Below are 19324 nucleotides of genomic sequence, written 5' to 3'. Positions count from 1 at the left end.
GAAAACTGTTAAAAAACTGAAGAGATAGTGATTGACGATGTAACAATGTGATTGCTTATTGGAGAAGCAAATCAAAATGGAAAATGAATATTGTTTGAATTGATGGTAGTCCGGATCTCAAGGCTTAAAATAATAAAAGTATTGTCCTTTGTTTACGTATGAGGAAGTGTAAGTTCGATCTGCTAGTTAAGTATTAAGAATTCTGTATAACTTTTGAACTTAAAAGAATAATGTTATTGAGGAAAATTGTTAAGAAAGGAAAAATGCTAAGTTTGATTTGTTATTCATAGATTAATAGTTTATAAGGCTTCTGATTAATGAAAATATAGTTATTTTTGCTTTTACTTCAAGGTACATATCTAGATCTATTTAATATTGAGAGATAATATTTTGTAATGTTTTATAGTTGGAAACACACGATGGCGTGTGAAAGTCATGATGGCCGTGTCGTAGATTAGTTGGCCAATTCAAATTATAACAACTGTTAGCTTTGGTTTGTCTTTCGCTTCCCATTCGTTTTCATGTACTTCTGTGCTGTTCCTTCGGCTGTTCAAATGAAGGCAACAGTTCCTGTCGTCAACGTTAGTCTATGCACTGGTGTGAGCGAGATAGAAGGATGCAGGTGTCCGCATCAAAAAGGAATAACGGAAAGTTCTCAGTAGTGTATGTATTGGAATGCGAGAGCGAGAGTAGAATAAAGTAGAGAGCGACGCTGGCAAAAGGGACGCAAGAGAGGGCATTCGTATTTGAAGAGCCAAACTGAAAAGATGCCACGCGCCAGAAAACGTTTCCGTTCGGACCAGCACGAAGAGCAGCCTGAAACAGAGGACGATTCTTGTGAATCCTCGACATCAGAAGTGGGATTGCCCAGGCCTCAAACCGAAAGCGAAAATAATCTGAAGCTGCTTTTGGAATCACAAAATCGTACTTTCTCGGAACTTATAAAAGCCCCGAATGACGCAGTTACCGTTGTATTGCCGAACTTTAATCCTGATCGTGCAAGCGCGGATGCAGTATAATGGAGTGCAACGGTGGATTACGTTCTTTCCGAAAACAGTCTCTAGACTGCCAGCGCCCTCGAGATGGCTCTCAGTCGGTCCTTGCAAGGAAGCGCGTCTATTTGGCTTGGCACAAACGGTCTACCCTGGGATCACATGGACGCAGTTCAGAGAACTGTTTTTGCAGTATTTCGCCGGAACGGAGACCTTGGCTGCAACTGTGTTGAATCTGCTGAATGGTCGCCCAACAGAAGCAGAGTTGTAACATCCCTGATGTCCAGGTGGAAGGCCCTGACGGTAGAGCAAATTGCCGTTTCTGTTGCTTTGGCACACGTGGCTGGATTGGACAAGCGATTGCGACGCTTGGCTTTTACTACAGAAGTCAATTCTCGGAACGAGTTGCAATAGGAGTTGAAAGCCTTTTCTTTTGATGCTGGACCGAGCCGCGGTACTGGCGACGTCTTGTCGGCCCCGACTAATAAGAAAACAAGACCATTCTTTAATATCAGATGTCACAAATGCGGAAAAGAGGGTCACAAGAAGGCGGAGTGTCGCTCGTCTGGTGTGCCCCCGCGACTTAGTCAACTAGCTAATCAAGGTTCTGGACATAACGGAGGAAGAGATCGCTCGACTCTAATCTGCTTTAAGTGTGGAAAGGAAGGGCATGTGGCAACTGTGTGCCCGGATCGTCAGGAGCGCTCAATGACAGTCAAGAGGGATTATGTTAAAGATGTCATCCTGTGTACCGTACTTGAGCCTCTTGTAACTTTTCAACAATTTGGTGAGTCGTTCCAATTTTGTTTTGACTCAGGAGCCGAGTGCTCGCTCATCAAGGAAGCTGTCTGGATCTAGAATAAATAACGTAGTAATTTTAAGAGGTATTGGTAGTATTACGGTTTGTAGCACCCTATAGATACTGGCTAAAGTTTTGATTTATGATAATTCCTTCGAAGTTCTTTTTCATGTAGTTCAAGATAGTTATATCAAATATGATGCTTTGATTGGGCGAGAAATTTTGAGCCAGGGAATCGGTGTAACAATTACATCTAATTCACTTTCAATGTTTAATGAAAAAACTGTATTGCCTGTCTTGACTTCAGACTGTGTTCCCGATTTGGCCAATGTTGATACCGATCTAAGTGGTTTAGATAAGGATAGGCTAACATCAATACTTCAAAATTATTCTGGTTCGTTTATAAACGGTATTCCACAAAGTCGCGCAACTACGGGGCAGCTAGAGATTCGGCTGATTGATCCAAACAAGACAGTTCAGAGACGACCTTACAGATTACGTGGTCTTTTTCTTCCACTTCCAAGTGCGAATGTCTATTAAGCAGCTGTTGAATGCGAACATTATAAGACCAAGTTCCTCACCCTTTGCAAGCCCGATGCTTCTTGTTAAGAAGAAAAATGTAACTGACCGTCTGTGCGTTGATTATAGGGAACTGAATTCGAACACTATTTCTGACAAGTATCCGTTGCCACTTATTTCGGACCAGATAGGTGGACTAAGTGGTGCTAAGTTTTTCACCTGCTTAGATATGGCAAGCGGATTTCACCAAATCCCAATTCATCCGAATTCGATCGAACGAACAGCGTTCGTTACTCCGGACGGACAGTATGAGTTTGTTACCATGCCATTTGGGTTAAAGAATGCCCCTTCCGTATTTCAACGAGCTATAAATTGTGCTTTAGGTCTACATGGACGACGTTATGGTAGTAGCAGGTACCAAAGACGAAGCTTTAGAAAGACTTGAGGTAGTTTTGCAAACCCTAACTGAAGTCGGATTTTCTTTAAATATCACTAGATGCTCATTTCTTAAATCTTGTGTTGAATATTTGGGGTTTGAAGTTAAGGCAGGTGAAATAAGACCCAATCCAAGGAAAATAAAAGCATTGACTGATCTGCCACCCCCACAGTCTATGACCCAGCTGAGACAGTTTATTGGTCTCGTTTCTTATTTAAGGCAATTTGTCCCTCAGCTCTCACAATTGTTGAAACCTCTGTATGCTTTAACTTCCAAAAGCATATCGTTTGAGTGGAACCCGGAGCATGAGCAAGTACGACAAAGAGTAATTTTTATCTTGACCAATGAACCCGTGCTCACTATATTTGACCCACTTTTTCCGATTGAGCTTCACACCGACGCATGTGCTGATGGTTATGGGGCCATTTTATTGCAAAGGATCGAGAACACGCCTCGAGTGATCGAGTATTTCAGCAAAAGGACTTCCCCCGCCGAATCACGCTACCACTCATACGAGTTGGAAACGCTCGCAGTATATGTCTCCATGATGTATCTCCGTCATTACTGGCATGGTCGTCAATTTACGGTGTATACGGACTGTAATTCGCTCAAAGCTTCCAAATCCAAAGCCGAGTTAACTCCTAGAGTGCAAAGGTAGAGGTCGTATATACAGGTTTTTAAGATCGATATTGAGTGTAGACCAGGTGATCGAATGACTCATGTAGACTTTCTCTCTCGAAACCCAGTGTTGGAAGATCGTAAAAATTCAAAAGGTATAACCGAAAAGCGTATAAACTTGACAGAGATTACCGACAACTGGTTGCTGGCAGAGCAGCAAAGAGATGAAGAAACATCATATATCGTGTCCAAATTGCGCAATGGAGAACTTCCTGAGGATATAGCGAAAACCTTTGAGTTACGTGGTGGTACTCTATATAGGAAAATTCAAAGACATGGGAAAACTCACTGTCTTCCTATTGTTCCAAAGCCCTTTAGGTGGTCTGCTGTTAACAACGTTCACGAGGCAATTATGCATCTTGGTTGGGAAAAGACCCTTGCAAAAATGTACGAGTACTATTGGTTTGATAAAATGTCAAAGTATGTCCGTAAATTCGTTGACAATTGCATTACCTGTAGGTTATCTAAACCTCCGACTGGCAAGGTACAAGCTGAGTTGCATCCCATTCCGAAAGTGAGCGTCCCGTATCATACAGTTCATATTGATATCACAGAGAAGCTTAGTGGTAAAAATTAGCAAAAGGAATACATAATCGTTCAAATAGATGCATTTTCTAAGTTCGTCCATTTGTTTCACACCACTAGACTAGACTCTGAAAGCTGCATCAAGTCAGTGAGGTCCTTAGTATCGATTTTTGGGGTTCCTTCCCGTTTGATAGCTGATCAGGGGCGTAGCTTTGCTAGTACTGTGTTTCGTGACTTTTGCTCAGCACAAAAGATAGATTTACATTTGATCGCAACTGGCGCCAGCTGGGAAAATGGCCAGGTCGAACGAGTGATGAGTACTCTTAAATCTATGCTAACTGCGGTTGAAACGGGCAAGGGATCTTGGCAGGACGCTTTGTATGAAATTCAACTGGCTCTTAATTGCACTCCCAATCGGGTAACGAAAGTAAGTCCAATAGAGTTACTAACTGGAAAAGAGGCTAGACCATTCGGTCTTGTACCCGTTGCTGAAAACGAGAGTGTGGTTGATGTAAATCTAATCAGAAATATAGCTAAGCACAATATGGAACAAAATTCCAAATATGACAAATTAAGATTCGATCGGAATAAAGCCACTGTTGTTAAGCATAAAGTTGGGGATCATGTCTTACTCAAGAATGAGGAGCGACACCAGACAAAACTAGACCCAAAGTTTAAAGGCCCATTTTTAGTTGTTGAGCTATTACCAGGCGATCGATATAAATTAAGAGCATTAAAGGGCAATCGAACTTACAAATATTCCCACGAATTTTTACGAAAAATGCCTGAGAAGGGGATGACCACAGAGCATGACGAGGCGGTCATGGATGAAGATGATGTTGATCGAGCCGGTGATGGCTGCGATGATTTATAAAATAAGAAAATGTAAATGATAACTGTGTGCTATGTGTTGGCCGGTTAGTCAATTGATCTGTTTATAGTCGAGACAACTGTGTGCTATGTGTTGGCCGGTTGGTCGAGACAAGACTTAAATTGTTAAGTAAAATGAAAACTGTTAAAAAACTGAAGAGATAGTGATTGACGATGTAACAATGTGATTGCTTATTGGAGAAGCAAATCAAAATGGAAAATGAATATTGTTTGAATTGATGGTAGTCCGGATCTCAAGGCTTAAAATAATAAAAGTATTGTCCTTTGTTTACGTATGAGGAAGTGTAAGTTCGATCTGCTAGTTAAGTATTAAGAATTCTGTATAACTTTTGAACTTAAAAGAATAATGTTATTGAGGAAAATTGTTAAGAAAGGAAAAATGCTAAGTTTGATTTGTTATTCATAGATTAATAGTTTATAAGGCTTCTGATTAATGAAAATATAGTTATTTTTGCTTTTACTTCAAGGTACATATCTAGATCTATTTAATATTGAGAGATAATATTTTGTAATGTTTTAAAGTTGGAAACACACGATGACGTGTGAAAGTCATGATGGCCGTGTCGTAGATTAGTTGGCCAATTCAAATTATAACAACTGTTAGCTTTGGTTTGTCTTTCGCTTCCCATTCGTTTTCATGTACTTCTGTGCTGTTCCTTCGGCTGTTCAAATGAAGGCAACAGTTCCTGTCGTCAACGTTAGTCTGTGCACTGGTGTGAGCGAGATAGAAGGATGCAGGTGTCCGCATCAAAAAGGAATAACGGAAAGTTCTCAGTAGTGTATGTATTGGAATGCGAGAGCGAGAGTAGAATGAAGTAGAGAGCGACGCTGGCAAAAGGGACGCAAGAGAGGGCATTCGTATTTGAAGAGCCAAACTGAAAAGATGCCACGCGCCAGAAAACGTTTCCGTTCGGACCAGCACGAAGAGCAGCCTGAAACAGAGGACGATTCTTGTGAATCCTCGACATCAGAAGTGGGATTGCCCAGGCCTCAAACCGAAAGCGAAAATAATCTGAAGCTGCTTTTGGAATCACAAAATCGTACTTTCTCGGAACTTATAAAAGCCCCGAATGACGCAGTTACCGTTGTATTGCCGAACTTTAATCCTGATCGTGCAAGCGCGGATGCAGTATAATGGAGTGCAACGGTGGATTACGTTCTTTCCGAAAACAGTCTCTAGACTGCCAGCGCCCTCGAGATGGCTCTCAGTCGGTCCTTGCAAGGAAGCGCGTCTATTTGGCTTGGCACAAACGGTCTACCCTGGGATCACATGGACGCAGTTCAGAGAACTGTTTTTGCAGTATTTCGCCGGAACGGAGACCTTGGCTGCAACTGTGTTGAATCTGCTGAATGGTCGCCCAACAGAAGCAGAGTTGTAACATCCCTGATGTCCAGGTGGAAGGCCCTGACGGTAGAGCAAATTGCCGTTTCTGTTGCTTTGGCACACGTGGCTGGATTGGACAAGCGATTGCGACGCTTGGCTTTTACTACAGAAGTCAATTCTCGGAACGAGTTGCAATAGGAGTTGAAAGCCTTTTCTTTTGATGCTGGACCGAGCCGCGGTACTGGCGACGTCTTGTCGGCCCCGACTAATAAGAAAACAAGACCATTCTTTAATATCAGATGTCACAAATGCGGAAAAGAGGGTCACAAGAAGGCGGAGTGTCGCTCGTCTGGTGTGCCCCCGCGACTTAGTCAACTAGCTAATCAAGGTTCTGGACATAACGGAGGAAGAGATCGCTCGACTCTAATCTGCTTTAAGTGTGGAAAGGAAGGGCATGTGGCAACTGTGTGCCCGGATCGTCAGGAGCGCTCAATGACAGTCAAGAGGGATTATGTTAAAGATGTCATCCTGTGTACCGTACTTGAGCCTCTTGTAACTTTTCAACAATTTGGTGAGTCGTTCCAATTTTGTTTTGACTCAGGAGCCGAGTGCTCGCTCATCAAGGAAGCTGTCTGGATCTAGAATAAATAACGTAGTAATTTTAAGAGGTATTGGTAGTATTACGGTTTGTAGCACCCTATAGATACTGGCTAAAGTTTTGATTTATGATAATTCCTTCGAAGTTCTTTTTCATGTAGTTCAAGATAGTTATATCAAATATAATGCTTTGATTGGGCGAGAAATTTTGAGCCAGGGAATCGGTGTAACAATTACATCTAATTCACTTGCAATGTTTAATGAAAAAACTGTATTGCCTGTCTTGACTTCAGACTGTGTTCCCGATTTGGCCAATGTTGATACCGATCTAAGTGGTTTAGATAAGGATAGGCTAACATCAATACTTCAAAATTATTCTGGTTCGTTTATAAACGGTATTCCACAAAGTCGCGTAACTACGGGGCAGCTAGAGATTCGGCTGATTGATCCAAACAAGACAGTTCAGAGACGACCTTACAGATTACGTGGAAGAAAAAGAACAAGTGCGAATATCTATTAAACAGCTGTTGAATGCGAACACTATAAGACCAAGTTCCTCACCCTTTGCAAGCCCGATGCTTCTTGTTAAGAAGAAAAATGTAACTGACCGTCTCTGCCTTGATTATAGGGAACTGAATTCGAACACTATTTCTGACAAGTATCCGTTGCCACTTATTTCGGACCAGATAGGTGGACTAAGTGGTGCTAAGTTTTTCACCTGCTTAGATATGGCAAGCGGATTTCACCAAATCCCAATTCATCCGAATTCGATCGAACGAACAGCGTTCGTTACTCCGGACGGACAGTATGAGTTTGTTACCATGCCATTTGGGTTAAAGAATGCCCCTTCCGTATTTCAACGAGCTATAAATTGTGCTTTAGGTGATCTTGTTCATTTGTATGTAGTCGTCTACATGGACGACGTTATGGTAGTAGCAGGTACCAAAGACGAAGCTTTAGAAAGACTTGAGGTAGTTTTGCAAACCCTAACTAAAGTCGGATTTTCTTTAAATATCACCAGATGCTCATTTCTTAAATCTTGTGTTGAATATTTGGGGTTTGAAGTTAAGGCAGGTGAAATAAGACCCAATCCAAGGAAAATAAAAGCATTGACTGATCTGCCACCCCCACAGTCTATGACCCAGCTGAGACAGTTTATTGGTCTCGTTTCTTATTTAAGGCAATTTGTCCCTCAGCTCTCACAATTGTTGAAACCTCTGTATGCTTTAACTTCCAAAAGCATATCGTTTGAGTGGAACCCGGAGCATGAGCAAGTACGACAAAGAGTAATTTTTATCTTGACCAATGAACCCGTGCTCACTATATTCGACCCACTTTTTCCGATTGAGCTTCACACCGACGCATGTGCTGATGGTTATGGGGCCATTTTATTGCAAAGGATCGAGAACACGCCTCGAGTGATCGAGTATTTCAGCAAAAGGACTTCCCCCGCCGAATCACGCTACCACTCATACGAGTTGGAAACGCTCGCAGTATATGTCTCCATGATGTATCTCCGTCATTACTGGCATGGTCGTCAATTTACGGTGTATACGGACTGTAATTCGCTCAAAGCTTCCAAATCCAAAGCCGAGTTAACTCCTAGAGTGCAAAGATAGTGGTCGTATAAGCAGGTTTTTAATTTCGATATTGAGTATAGACCAGGTGATCGAATGACTCATGTAGACTTTCTCTCTCGAAACCCAGTGTTGGAAGATCGTAAAAATTCAAAAGGTATAACCGAAAAGCGTATAAACTTGACAGAGATTACCGACAACTGGTTGCTGGCAGAGCAGCAAAGAGATGAAGAAACATCATATATCGTGTCCAAATTGCGCAATGGAGAACTTCCTGAGGATACAGCGAAAACCTTTAAGTTACGTGGTGGTACTCTATATAGGAAAATTCAAAGACATGGGAAAACTCACTGTCTTCCTATTATTCCAAAGCCCTTTAGGTGGTCTGCTGTTAACAACGTTCACGAGGCAATTATGCATCTTGGTTGGGAAAAGACTTTTGCAAAAATGTACGAGTACTATTGGTTTGACAAAATGTTAAAGTATGTCCGTAAATTCGTTGACAATTGCATTACCTGTAGGTTATCTAAACCTCCGACTGGCAAGGTACAAGCTGAGTTGCATCCCATTCCGAAAGTGAGCGTCCCGTATCATACAGTTCATATTGATATCACAGGAAAGCTTAGTGGTAAAAATTAGCAAAAGGAATACATAATCGTTCAAATAGATGCATTTTCTAAGTTCGTCCATTTGTTTCACACCACTAGACTAGACTCTGAAAGCTGCATCAAGTCAGTGAGGTCCTTATTATCGATTTTTGGGGTTCCTTCCCGTTTGATAGCTGATCAGGGGCGTAGCTTTGCTAGTACTGTGTTTCGTGACTTTTGCTCAGCACAAAAGATAGATTTACATTTGATCGCAACTGGCGCCAGCTGGGAAAATGGCCAGGTCGAACGAGTGATGAGTACTCTTAAATCTATGCTAACTGCGGTTGAAACGGGCAAGGGATCTTGGCAGGACGCTTTGTATGAAATTCAACTGGCTCTTAATTGCACTCCCAATCGGGTAACGAAAGTAAGTCCAATAGAGTTACTAACTGGAAAAGAAGCTAGACCATTCGGTCTTGTACCCGTTGCTGAAAACGAGAGTGTGGTTGATGTAAATCTAATCAGAAATATAGCTAAGCACAATATGGAACAAAATTCCAAATATGACAAATTAAGATTCGATCGGAATAAAGCCACTGTCGTTAAGCATAAAGTTGGGGATCATGTCTTACTCAAGAATGAGGAGCGACACCAGACAAAACTAGACCCAAAGTTTAAAGGCCCACTTTTAGTTGTTGAGCTATTACCAGCCGATCGATATAAATTAAGAGCGTTAAAGGGCAATCGAACTTACAAATATTCCCACGAATTTTTACGAAAAATGCCTGAGAAGGGGATGACCACAGAGCATGACGAGGCGGTCATGGATGAAGATGATGTTGATCGAGCCGGTGATGGCTGCGATGATTTATAAAATAAGAAAATGTAAATGATAACTGTGTGCTATGTGTTGGCCGGTTAGTCAATTGATCTGTTTATAGTCGAGACAACTGTGTGCTATGTGTTGGCCGGTTGGTCGAGACAAGACTTAAATTGTTAAGTAAAATGAAAACTGTTAAAAAACTGAAGAGATAGTGATTGACGATGTAACAATGTGATTGCTTATTGGAGAAGCAAATGAAAATGGAAAATGAATATTGTTTGAATTGATGGTAGTCCGGATCTCAAGGCTTAAAATAATAAAAGTATTGTCCTTTGTTTACGTATGAGGAAGTGTAAGTTCGATCTGCTAGTTAAGTATTAAGAATTCTGTATAACTTTTGAACTTAAAAGATTAATGTTATTGAGGAAAATTGTTAAGAAAGGAAAAATGCTAAGTTTGATTTGTTATTCATAGATTAATAGTTTATAAGGCTTCTGATTAATGAAAATATAGTTATTTTTGCTTTTACTTCAAGGTACATATCTATATCTATTTAATATTGAGAGATAATATTTTGTAATGTTTTAAAGTTGGAAACACACGATGACGTGTGAAAGTCATGATGGCCGTGTCGTAGATTAGTTGGCCAATTCAAATTATAACAACTGTTAGCTTTGGTTTGTCTTTCGCTTCCCATTCGTTTTCATGTACTTCTGTGCTGTTCCTTCGGCTGTTCAAATGAAGGCAACAGTTCCTGTCGTCAACGTTAGTCTGTGCACTGGTGTGAGCGAGATAGAAGGATGCAGGTGTCCGCATCAAAAAGGAATAACGGAAAGTTCTCAGTAGTGTATGTATTGGAATGCGAGAGCGAGAGTAGAATAAAGTAGAGAGCGACGCTGGCAAAAGGGACGCAAGAGAGGGCATTCGTATTTGAAGAGCCAAACTGAAAAGATGCCACGCGCCAGAAAACGTTTCCGTTCGGACCAGCACGAAGAGCAGCCTGAAGCAGAGGACGATTCTTGTGAATCCTCGACATCAGAAGTGGGATTGCCCAGGCCTCAAACCGAAAGCGAAAATAATCTGAAGCTGCTTTTGGAATCACAAAATCGTACTTTCTCGGAACTTATAAAAGCCCCGAATGACGCAGTTACCGTTGTATTGCCGAACTTTAATCCTGATCGTGCAAGCGCGGATGCAGTATAATGGAGTGCAACGGTGGATTACGTTCTTTCCGAAAACAGTCTCTAGACTGCCAGCGCCCTCGAGATGGCTCTCAGTCGGTCCTTGCAAGGAAGCGCGTCTATTTGGCTTGGCACAAACGGTCTACCCTGGGATCACATGGACGCAGTTCAGAGAACTGTTTTTGCAGTATTTCGCCGGAACGGAGACCTTGGCTGCAACTGTGTTGAATCTGCTGAATGGTCGCCCAACAGAAGCAGAGTTGTAACATCCCTGATGTCCAGGTGGAAGGCCCTGACGGTAGAGCAAATTGCCGTTTCTGTTGCTTTGGCACACGTGGCTGGAGTGGACAAGCGATTGCGACGCTTGGCTTTTACTACAGAAGTCAATTCTCGGAACGAGTTGCAATAGGAGTTGAAAGCCTTTCCTTTTGATGATTTTTATTTTTATTGGAATTTATTGTCCACTTTATGCTTTTGTTTTTGTTTGACTTAATTAAACAAAATAAGTAAATGCTATTTCCATAAATTGCGCGGACTGTGGTGAGCGTCTAATCCTTACTTATCAATTTTGGATTACGGGTTGTTTTTACGAACAACTTTTTTTTCTTTAATAGTTAAAGACTGAGTAACACATCTAAGGTTTATCACTGCGGGTCGGCATTAGATTGGGCGTGCCAAACTTTTTATTAACTTAATACATTTTTGGTAAAATTTGTATTCCAGCATCAAAACTGTGGGCGCCACAGTTTTAGGTTTGCATTAGTGTAAGCGTGGAACAATTTTTTTAAGTCGATCGAGAGCTACCCTTTAGTTCTGCAGTAGGGACGCGGTGACATGGCTCAAGGCAAAAAGCTTTTATGTTTTTTTTGGGCCTAAAACGCTGTGCCGCTGTTGACGTCAGCAGAGAAGTCGGCGCAGCGTAGAAGACTGCCTACGAAAACGATCGTGCAACAAAGAGAGGCAGATATTCGGAGCTTCCCTCTCTTTCTTTGTCTTATAATTTGCATGCGCTCTGCGCTCTCAGAGACAAGTTTCGGCAGGTCCGTTATTTCTTTTGAGTCTCTCCGTTATGTCCGGCTAATGTTTCGGCGGAAAAATTTTCGTGGCGCAGCGACATGTGAATACCCTAATATTTTAGGAGCATTATTGTACATTGAAAAAAAAACAACTAATATTGTTTTATAAAAGTAAATTATTTGATTATAGTAAAATTAAGTAAATTGAATTTACTGTTAATGTTATGCTTACGTATTACACATTAATATTACAATATAACATTTTAGTTAAGTTATAGAAATTTAGTCCGTTAAAATTTATTTAAATATTTAAAACATTTTAATAGTACCATTTTTAAAGAATTCATTTTGTATTTTTTACTCAAAAAAGTAAAAATTATTTAGTCGGATATTTTTCTCTTTAGAAAGGGTATAGGTGCAGTGGCACGCGCCAAGAGCGAAGAGAAATTAAAAGAAATCATGTAAAGGGGTGAGAGGAATACTCGGTTCATTCTGTTTGAGTTATTGAAAGGGAAGCAAGCCATTTAAATTGTGCGCAGCAGATTTACTTCTTTCTTTTTTTAAAGTGAAAATAATAAAGTCAGGTAAGTGTTACATTAAGTTGAAGATGTTGTGCATTGATCTTAGTTTAAAGTATTAAGGTATTCAATGGGTTCCGTTAGCCGAAAGTGGATGATGAAATGTTTTGCGCCAATAAAAATCCTGCATAGGGTGAAACACAGCTCTAAAAGGTAAATATGCAAATAAACAAATAAATCGAATTTTTCAAGCATATGACCATAAATTTTATCAGGAGCGTTGGCCAAGGATTCTGAGGACCCGTACAAAGGTTTAAGGAAGGCGATGACCAATGTAAAAAGCAAATTAACGTAAAATAAAATTAGGCTTACTAACAATAATTGTCCTTTAACAGAAAACCTAAATAACACTATTTAGTTAAAACAAATTTAAAAGTAATTAAAAATGTATGTATTTTAAATTATTTTTCATAAGTGAAAACTCATTGAAAAATTCTGATTTTCACAAGTGATTTGGGTGATTTTGGGACGTGTCACAGGCATGTGACAGGCAATACGAAAAATGAGTAAGGAACAAGTGAAATCCCGTGGGACTTCAAAAAATTTTCATTTGAATTTTCACTTGTGAAAATGCGGATTTCACTTGGAGTCATTTGGAACATTTTTTTAAGGGACACTAGAGTGTACAGGGAGCCCAAATTATTCTAGAAAATGCGGTTTTAAAGCTGAACTTTTTTGGCTGTAATCTAGTGTTATCAGACAACATTAGACTGTTGGAAATAGCTTTACATTATGGTTTGGCAGTTTATTCTCAGTCTAATACGGATTCCGAACACCGGAACAACATGGGCAACTGCGTCCTCTATTTAAAGAAAATAAGTATATTGCTATACCTATGACAACGGACAAGCTAAACGTCAGAAGCCATTACAAGAATATAGGCAACATGCGTTAAAACTGTCGCATCTCTCGCCAGACGTGGCCCTAAAATATGTTTCTGAAAAAGCTGCAGGGATAAGGAAGAAACAGAAAGGCCTGTGCAGCCTCAGACAGAAGCATTTACTTAAACAAATTTAAAGAGATTTATTAAATCTTTCGGGTGTGAGCTATGTTAACCAACCGATTGAAAGGTGGGTACTGAGAACGGGAAACTCAAAAATTAGATCTTTCGGTATCACAATGTACCTACAGAGGTCTATGAGTATCAGGCTACGGTCTGACAGCCATCCAAATATTAACATAAAAACCTTGGTAGAGAATGCTAAAACCGTTACACAAGGTAAAAAAGAAAAAGCTTTGGCAATTTTTATAAACAGTATAATCACACTAGAGCCTTCGAACGATTTTTGTCATATACTATAATTCAATTACTGAATCATCGACATCAATAAGTATTTGTTAATTGCAAGCACTTTCGATTATATAGGAAACATACAAACAATCACTTTCTTCTCCTGATGCGTCTAATGCCCTTGTAAAATTACTTAGCCAACTGGAAGGTCAGGGTCGAACAACGTTGAAAAAGAATCAAATTCGTTAAAGATAATTCCTCAGTTTCTAAACCATGGATTTATCTCAGGAAACAATTGTGAAAGATTGTCCTTCATTTTATTTCATTTAGCTTTGCCATATTTGCTATCTCTTCCAATGATCGCAGAGAGTGGTTTTCCTTCCAAATATTCTCTGGGGACATCGTCTTATCTAAAACATGGTTATTTGATATTGTATTATGGTTAATTTTGGCCTTGCAAAACGCAATGGTCATGCAGGACAGCGAATGCATTGTTATTGCCAATAGAACTGGTAACCTATACTTGTTTCAAAGCATAAACAGCAAGTGTTTTTCTGGGAACGAACAATGGTTTTTAAACGCCTTAACAGCATTTCATCGCATTTTCCTCTTGAAGTGCGGGAATAAAAAGAAATCGGCCTTGACAGGGCTCTACGGGGATGACCCATAAATTCGACGATCTCATAAACGTCTTTTGAAACACCGTGATTGTATTTTTTTCAAAATTTCTTTGTACCAATCATCCACACGAGCCTTTTTTTGAGCGATTTTCAAAGTGTGCGGGATCCAAAGAAAAACCAATCTTTTTTACAGCCAAGCAAAGGCCAAGGATGCCTCTATCTCACGGTATGTCACTTGACGATCTTGCATTATAAAGATTTAAGTTCATCGATGCACTCTTGTCGAGATAATTCACGTCGAAAGACACGAGTTAATTACATTTTTCTGCCGAAGTAAATTTTTAATTAATCGTTAATCGATATCAAACGTGTTCACGTGAATAAGGTATATGGAGCTTTAATCGATAAAAGTCCGAACTTTATTTAAGGAAAAATGACAATTGGACCTAATATGGCCGAAGTACATTTTTAATTAATCGTTAATCGATATCAAACGTGTTCACATGAATAAGGTATATGGAGCTTTAATCGATAAAAGTCCGAACTTTATTTAAGGGAAAATGCCAATTGGACCTAGTATGGCTAGAAGTGACCTAGGGCAGAAACTTAAATAGCAGCCCTCGTATAACTCATATGAAGGATTTTGGTTCTATTGCAGTTGCTCTGTACAAAGGTTCATGAAAAGGAAGCAAGTTTCAATGAAAAGGCAAGGATTATACTATGGTTGGATATACGGTGGCTGCCGAAGGATATCGTCTGTACGATTCAACTACTCGACTTGTAGTCGAAAAAAATCCTATTTAATGAAAATCATGATGCAGTAGATGACGTAAAGCAAGTTTCGATTTAATATAAACTGGTGGAGATTATAGCTCTTGTGAGAGTTCCGATCAGCTCGAGAGTGCATCAGAAACTGAAAAAGAAAAGGATAAGGACAACAAGGATGAGGATACAAAGATTGTGGAAAGAAAAGATGGGAAAGATGACAACAAGGATGTACGTGTAGGGCATGGTCGACCACAGCACAATCGGTCTGACCTAGAAATCGACGTGTGATCGGATGCAAATGGGTAATCAATTTCCCTGGGCCATTCGCATTATATAAAGGATTTACTGCAAATACAGGCTGTTGGTAAGCTTATGTGGCTTGCACTTACAACCGGTCCGAAACAAAAATAAAGCATCGTCATATCTATGCTTCTGTCAAATTGATTTTTTATCCTATTTAAAAAGTGGTGGTAATTTCGTTATTAAAATAATAAATCGTTTAAAAACCATAAAGAACAAGGAGTAACGCTATAGTCGAGTGCCTCGACTATCAGATAACCGCTACTCAGCTAAAGGGGCCAAGGGGAGATGGGGATATGCAATCAGCAAAGCGAGATTGCAATACGCCAGCTACCTGCGATCTCAATATATGGATATTTGAGCGGGCGACAGACTTAAGCGTAATGGGTCAATCGATAGATATTGATGAGAACAATACAGTGTAGTTACTAGTATTAAAACTGTAGGAGCCCCAGTTTTGGACGGTTTGTGGGCGTAAGAGTGGGCGTGGCACATTGCTGAAACAAACTTGCGCTGCGTAAGAAGCTCAGGAATCTGCACGCCAAATCTGAATAGCCTAGCTCCCATAGTTTCCGAGATCTCAGCGTTCATCCGGACAGACGGACATGGCTAGATCGACTCGGCTAGTGATCCTGATCAAGAATATATATAGTTTATGGGGTCGGAAACGCTTCCTTCTGCCTGTTACATAGTTTCCGTCGAATCTAGTATACCCTTTTACTCTACGAGTAACGGGTATAACTATCAGGAACACATTCACAGAAAAAAGAGTTTAGGACACTATAAAATAGTTGCGTGGCACTTTCAATATCCAAGCAATTATATAAATTTTTCCAGTTATATTGTGAAATCAAGTTGTTGAGTTTACTAAAGTCACATTTACGAAAGCATCTACTTTTAGTTGGAGAAAGTGAAGGAGAGAGGGTATCAACGCAGGGAAGACAAATTGTAAGTTCTAATGTGGGATGATACCGGTCTTCTGGCACAACTAGTGGGTCAATTCTAGATACCGTGACTTCAGACGGATCTAAAACAAATACAAGATCTAAATGTCTGTTTAGTGAGTTACGTATAAAGCTAACTTGCTGTAATGATAATTCTAACAGACCGTCAACGAAGTCATGGTCAGATAAAGGGGTAGAGACAAGTAAGTCAGTGGAAAGGGACCAAGAAATGTCAGGGAGATTAAAATCACCCAAAACAATTAAAAGATCCATTTCGGAAAGATGAGATAGAACAGTTTTTATTACAGACAAATGTTGCTCATAAATTGTTAAGTCGGATCCAGGTGGAATATAAGAACAAGTTACACAAATAGAAAAAGATTTCAAAGAAACTTTAACACCAACGAATTTTATGTCATTGGGACTAAGAAAGTATATTCTCTCCGATGTTAAAGTAGAGGTAATAGCAACCAGCATCCCACCCCCCCTAAGAGGAGAGCGATCAGTTCTATACGTATTAAAATTTTTGAACGGAACTTCAGAGTCTGATATCTCCGGTTTCAGCCAAGTCTCAGTAAAGGCCAGAATGTCTTCAGAAAAGGCAGAGGAGTCAGCATAAAGCTTAGGTAGCTTCATATTAAGTCCCCTAACATTTTGATAGGCCAAAAATAAACTGCTCAGTTTTTTGGCGCAGGTACAGTCGTGGAAGGCCTATTATTAGTTCTCCGTCTGTTTGGAACAAATTCTTTAATGACCAATTCATCATTAAGTCATTTAGTACATTAAATACTTCCGGAGGAGCAGATATTTTAAATGAAGATATCCTACGAACATATGGAAATTTAAACTCCTCCACTGTGATGTTTTGAGATGGGAATTCCTGTTGTATAAATTCAAAGACAGACAGAGACACAAGTAATTGCTTCCTATATGGAACAACCGAGTGGCTCTTTCTTCCACCACCAGCAATCTGAACATCGTTCGTCTGATTATCGAGACTAGGGACTCCTATAGAGCTAACTTCACCTGTTGGCACAGAAAGCTGCGTAGGGTTTGACCCCTTAGGCTGACTAGCAGAAACAGGAACTCCTCCAGAGCTTTTGGTACCGATGGGTACTGCTGTCGGTGAAGCTTTAGGTCCCACAGACCCAGTAGATGCCAACATAGCTGCCGTTACCTTACCGATCGGGTAAAAATATTTGGAGCTAAGTTGGGATTTGGAACTGATGCCTTTACGGGAGCAGATTTTGAAGGAGCGGTCTTTTTGCGTTTAGGTGACCCTACTGACATTTTTTTATTATCAAGGTCCGCCTTAAACTCTTTAAAATCAGCAACTACGCTCATAAGTTTATCAAAAAGTTTCATAAATCGATCATTGGTCAGCGCAACCAAGCCATCTAAATCACGGTCTATTTCAACGCATGAGGCACAAGTCCACGAAAAACCAACACGCAGATCAATAAAATCTTTTACTCTGCCAACAAGTCCAGTACATTTTGGATGTATGACTATATTGCAGAGACGACAGTAAATAAAAACGTCATTAGGTGACGATCCAAACTGACAATCTTTTTTGGAACAAAAAAGAGCAATTTTTTTAAGTAGTTCAATTTAAGAAAAAGAGTTTTTTATAAAACCAAAGAATCAAAAGAATTATAAATACCTCACTTAATTTGACACTGGGATCAAACAATAAAAATGTAGACACACAAGAACACAAAAGTATAAGAGCGCGTAGAGACTGCGAGAGTGAGAGAGCGTGACAGAGTGGCTCGACTGAGCGTGGCTTGCGAAACACAAACAAAATATACACGACAACAGTTTAGACGACAAGAAACGGGAGAGAGGTTACAAGAAATTTATGAAAAACAACAACAAAAGCTATTGAAACAAATGCAGCACAGCGTACAGAAGTTACAATAGCAAAATGCACAGGCTAAAAACACAGTTAGGTTTTGTTAAAATTTATATAATAAAATAGACAATTAAACATAAACAGTCGATTTAAAACACAAGCACGGCTAATTATGTTGGACTAAGTCACAAAGCAAGGCACCAGTATCACAGATATTAATGACAAATTGACAAAAATCACAGAGCACAAGATAAACACAACCGGTCACAAGCGACGCTAAATCGATTCGAGGTACCGACGCTTTTTTTTTCAACACGTTATTTTCTAAAACATCTGCCATAGAAACGAACGGATAATTAATGGAAAAATAATAGGGAAATAATTATAGCTCCGTATTTTTAAACATAACCTATTTTACTGCATAGCATTTATTTTATTATTTCAGAACTACGAATTTGTTTTGATTTAGCAAAACATAGTAAACAGAAATGTAAAGTTATATTAGTATTTTTGCTCTGTATATAGATTGCTCCCATAGAAACGACGTGAAAGGGTATATAAACATCGGATTACCGAAGTTGGCTTCCTTTCTTGTATAAATTAAAATTTTAAAAATATATTTTTTAATTAATACGCAGTCGGCCTACTCAACAAAAAAGATGACTCAGACTATGATCTTGTTCCACCTGATGGTGGATGGGGTTGGCTTGTGCTTTTGGGTTCGTGTATGACAAACATTCTAATCCCTGGAACTATTAAAAGTTTTGGAGTACTGTTTTCGGAATTCACCGACGCTTTTAACTCTTCACCCACAAAGGCTGCCTGGATACCGGCCCTGTGCTATTTTCTGTACAGTTCGTTGGGTAAGAGGCAACAGTACTTCTTAAGGCCTCATTTATAACTGTGTGAACTTATTTGCAGGCCCAGTTTCGAGCATATTGTCTGTAAAGTACTCTTATCGCACAGTCACCCTTCTTGGTGGAGCATCTGCGTCACTGGGAATGATACTCTCCTTCTGGGCATCATCTATTGAGTACTTGTACATCAGGTAATTTTTTCAGCGCAGACATATATTTTAAAGTG

The 19324-nt window shown here is 39.8% G+C and overlaps 1 protein-coding gene across 9 annotated transcripts in view; it reads left to right on the top strand.

The window, feature by feature from the left end:
* Positions 1 to 19324, top strand: part of LOC139354073 (monocarboxylate transporter 9-like) — a 253639-nt gene that overhangs the window by 232511 nt on the left and 1804 nt on the right. For all 9 annotated transcript variants that reach the window (XM_070998319.1, XM_070998318.1, XM_070998317.1 and 6 more), the window contains 2 exons: positions 18880 to 19104; positions 19163 to 19289. In XM_070998319.1, the coding sequence (XP_070854420.1) occupies positions 18880 to 19104; positions 19163 to 19289 (352 nt within the window). The remainder of the gene's footprint in view (positions 1 to 18879; positions 19105 to 19162; positions 19290 to 19324) is intronic.

This window comes from Drosophila suzukii (assembly GCF_043229965.1).
Source record: "Drosophila suzukii chromosome 2 unlocalized genomic scaffold, CBGP_Dsuzu_IsoJpt1.0 scf_2c, whole genome shotgun sequence".
Classification (NCBI taxonomy): domain Eukaryota; kingdom Metazoa; phylum Arthropoda; class Insecta; order Diptera; family Drosophilidae; genus Drosophila; species Drosophila suzukii.
This window is presented reverse-complemented; position numbering and strand designations above follow the sequence as displayed.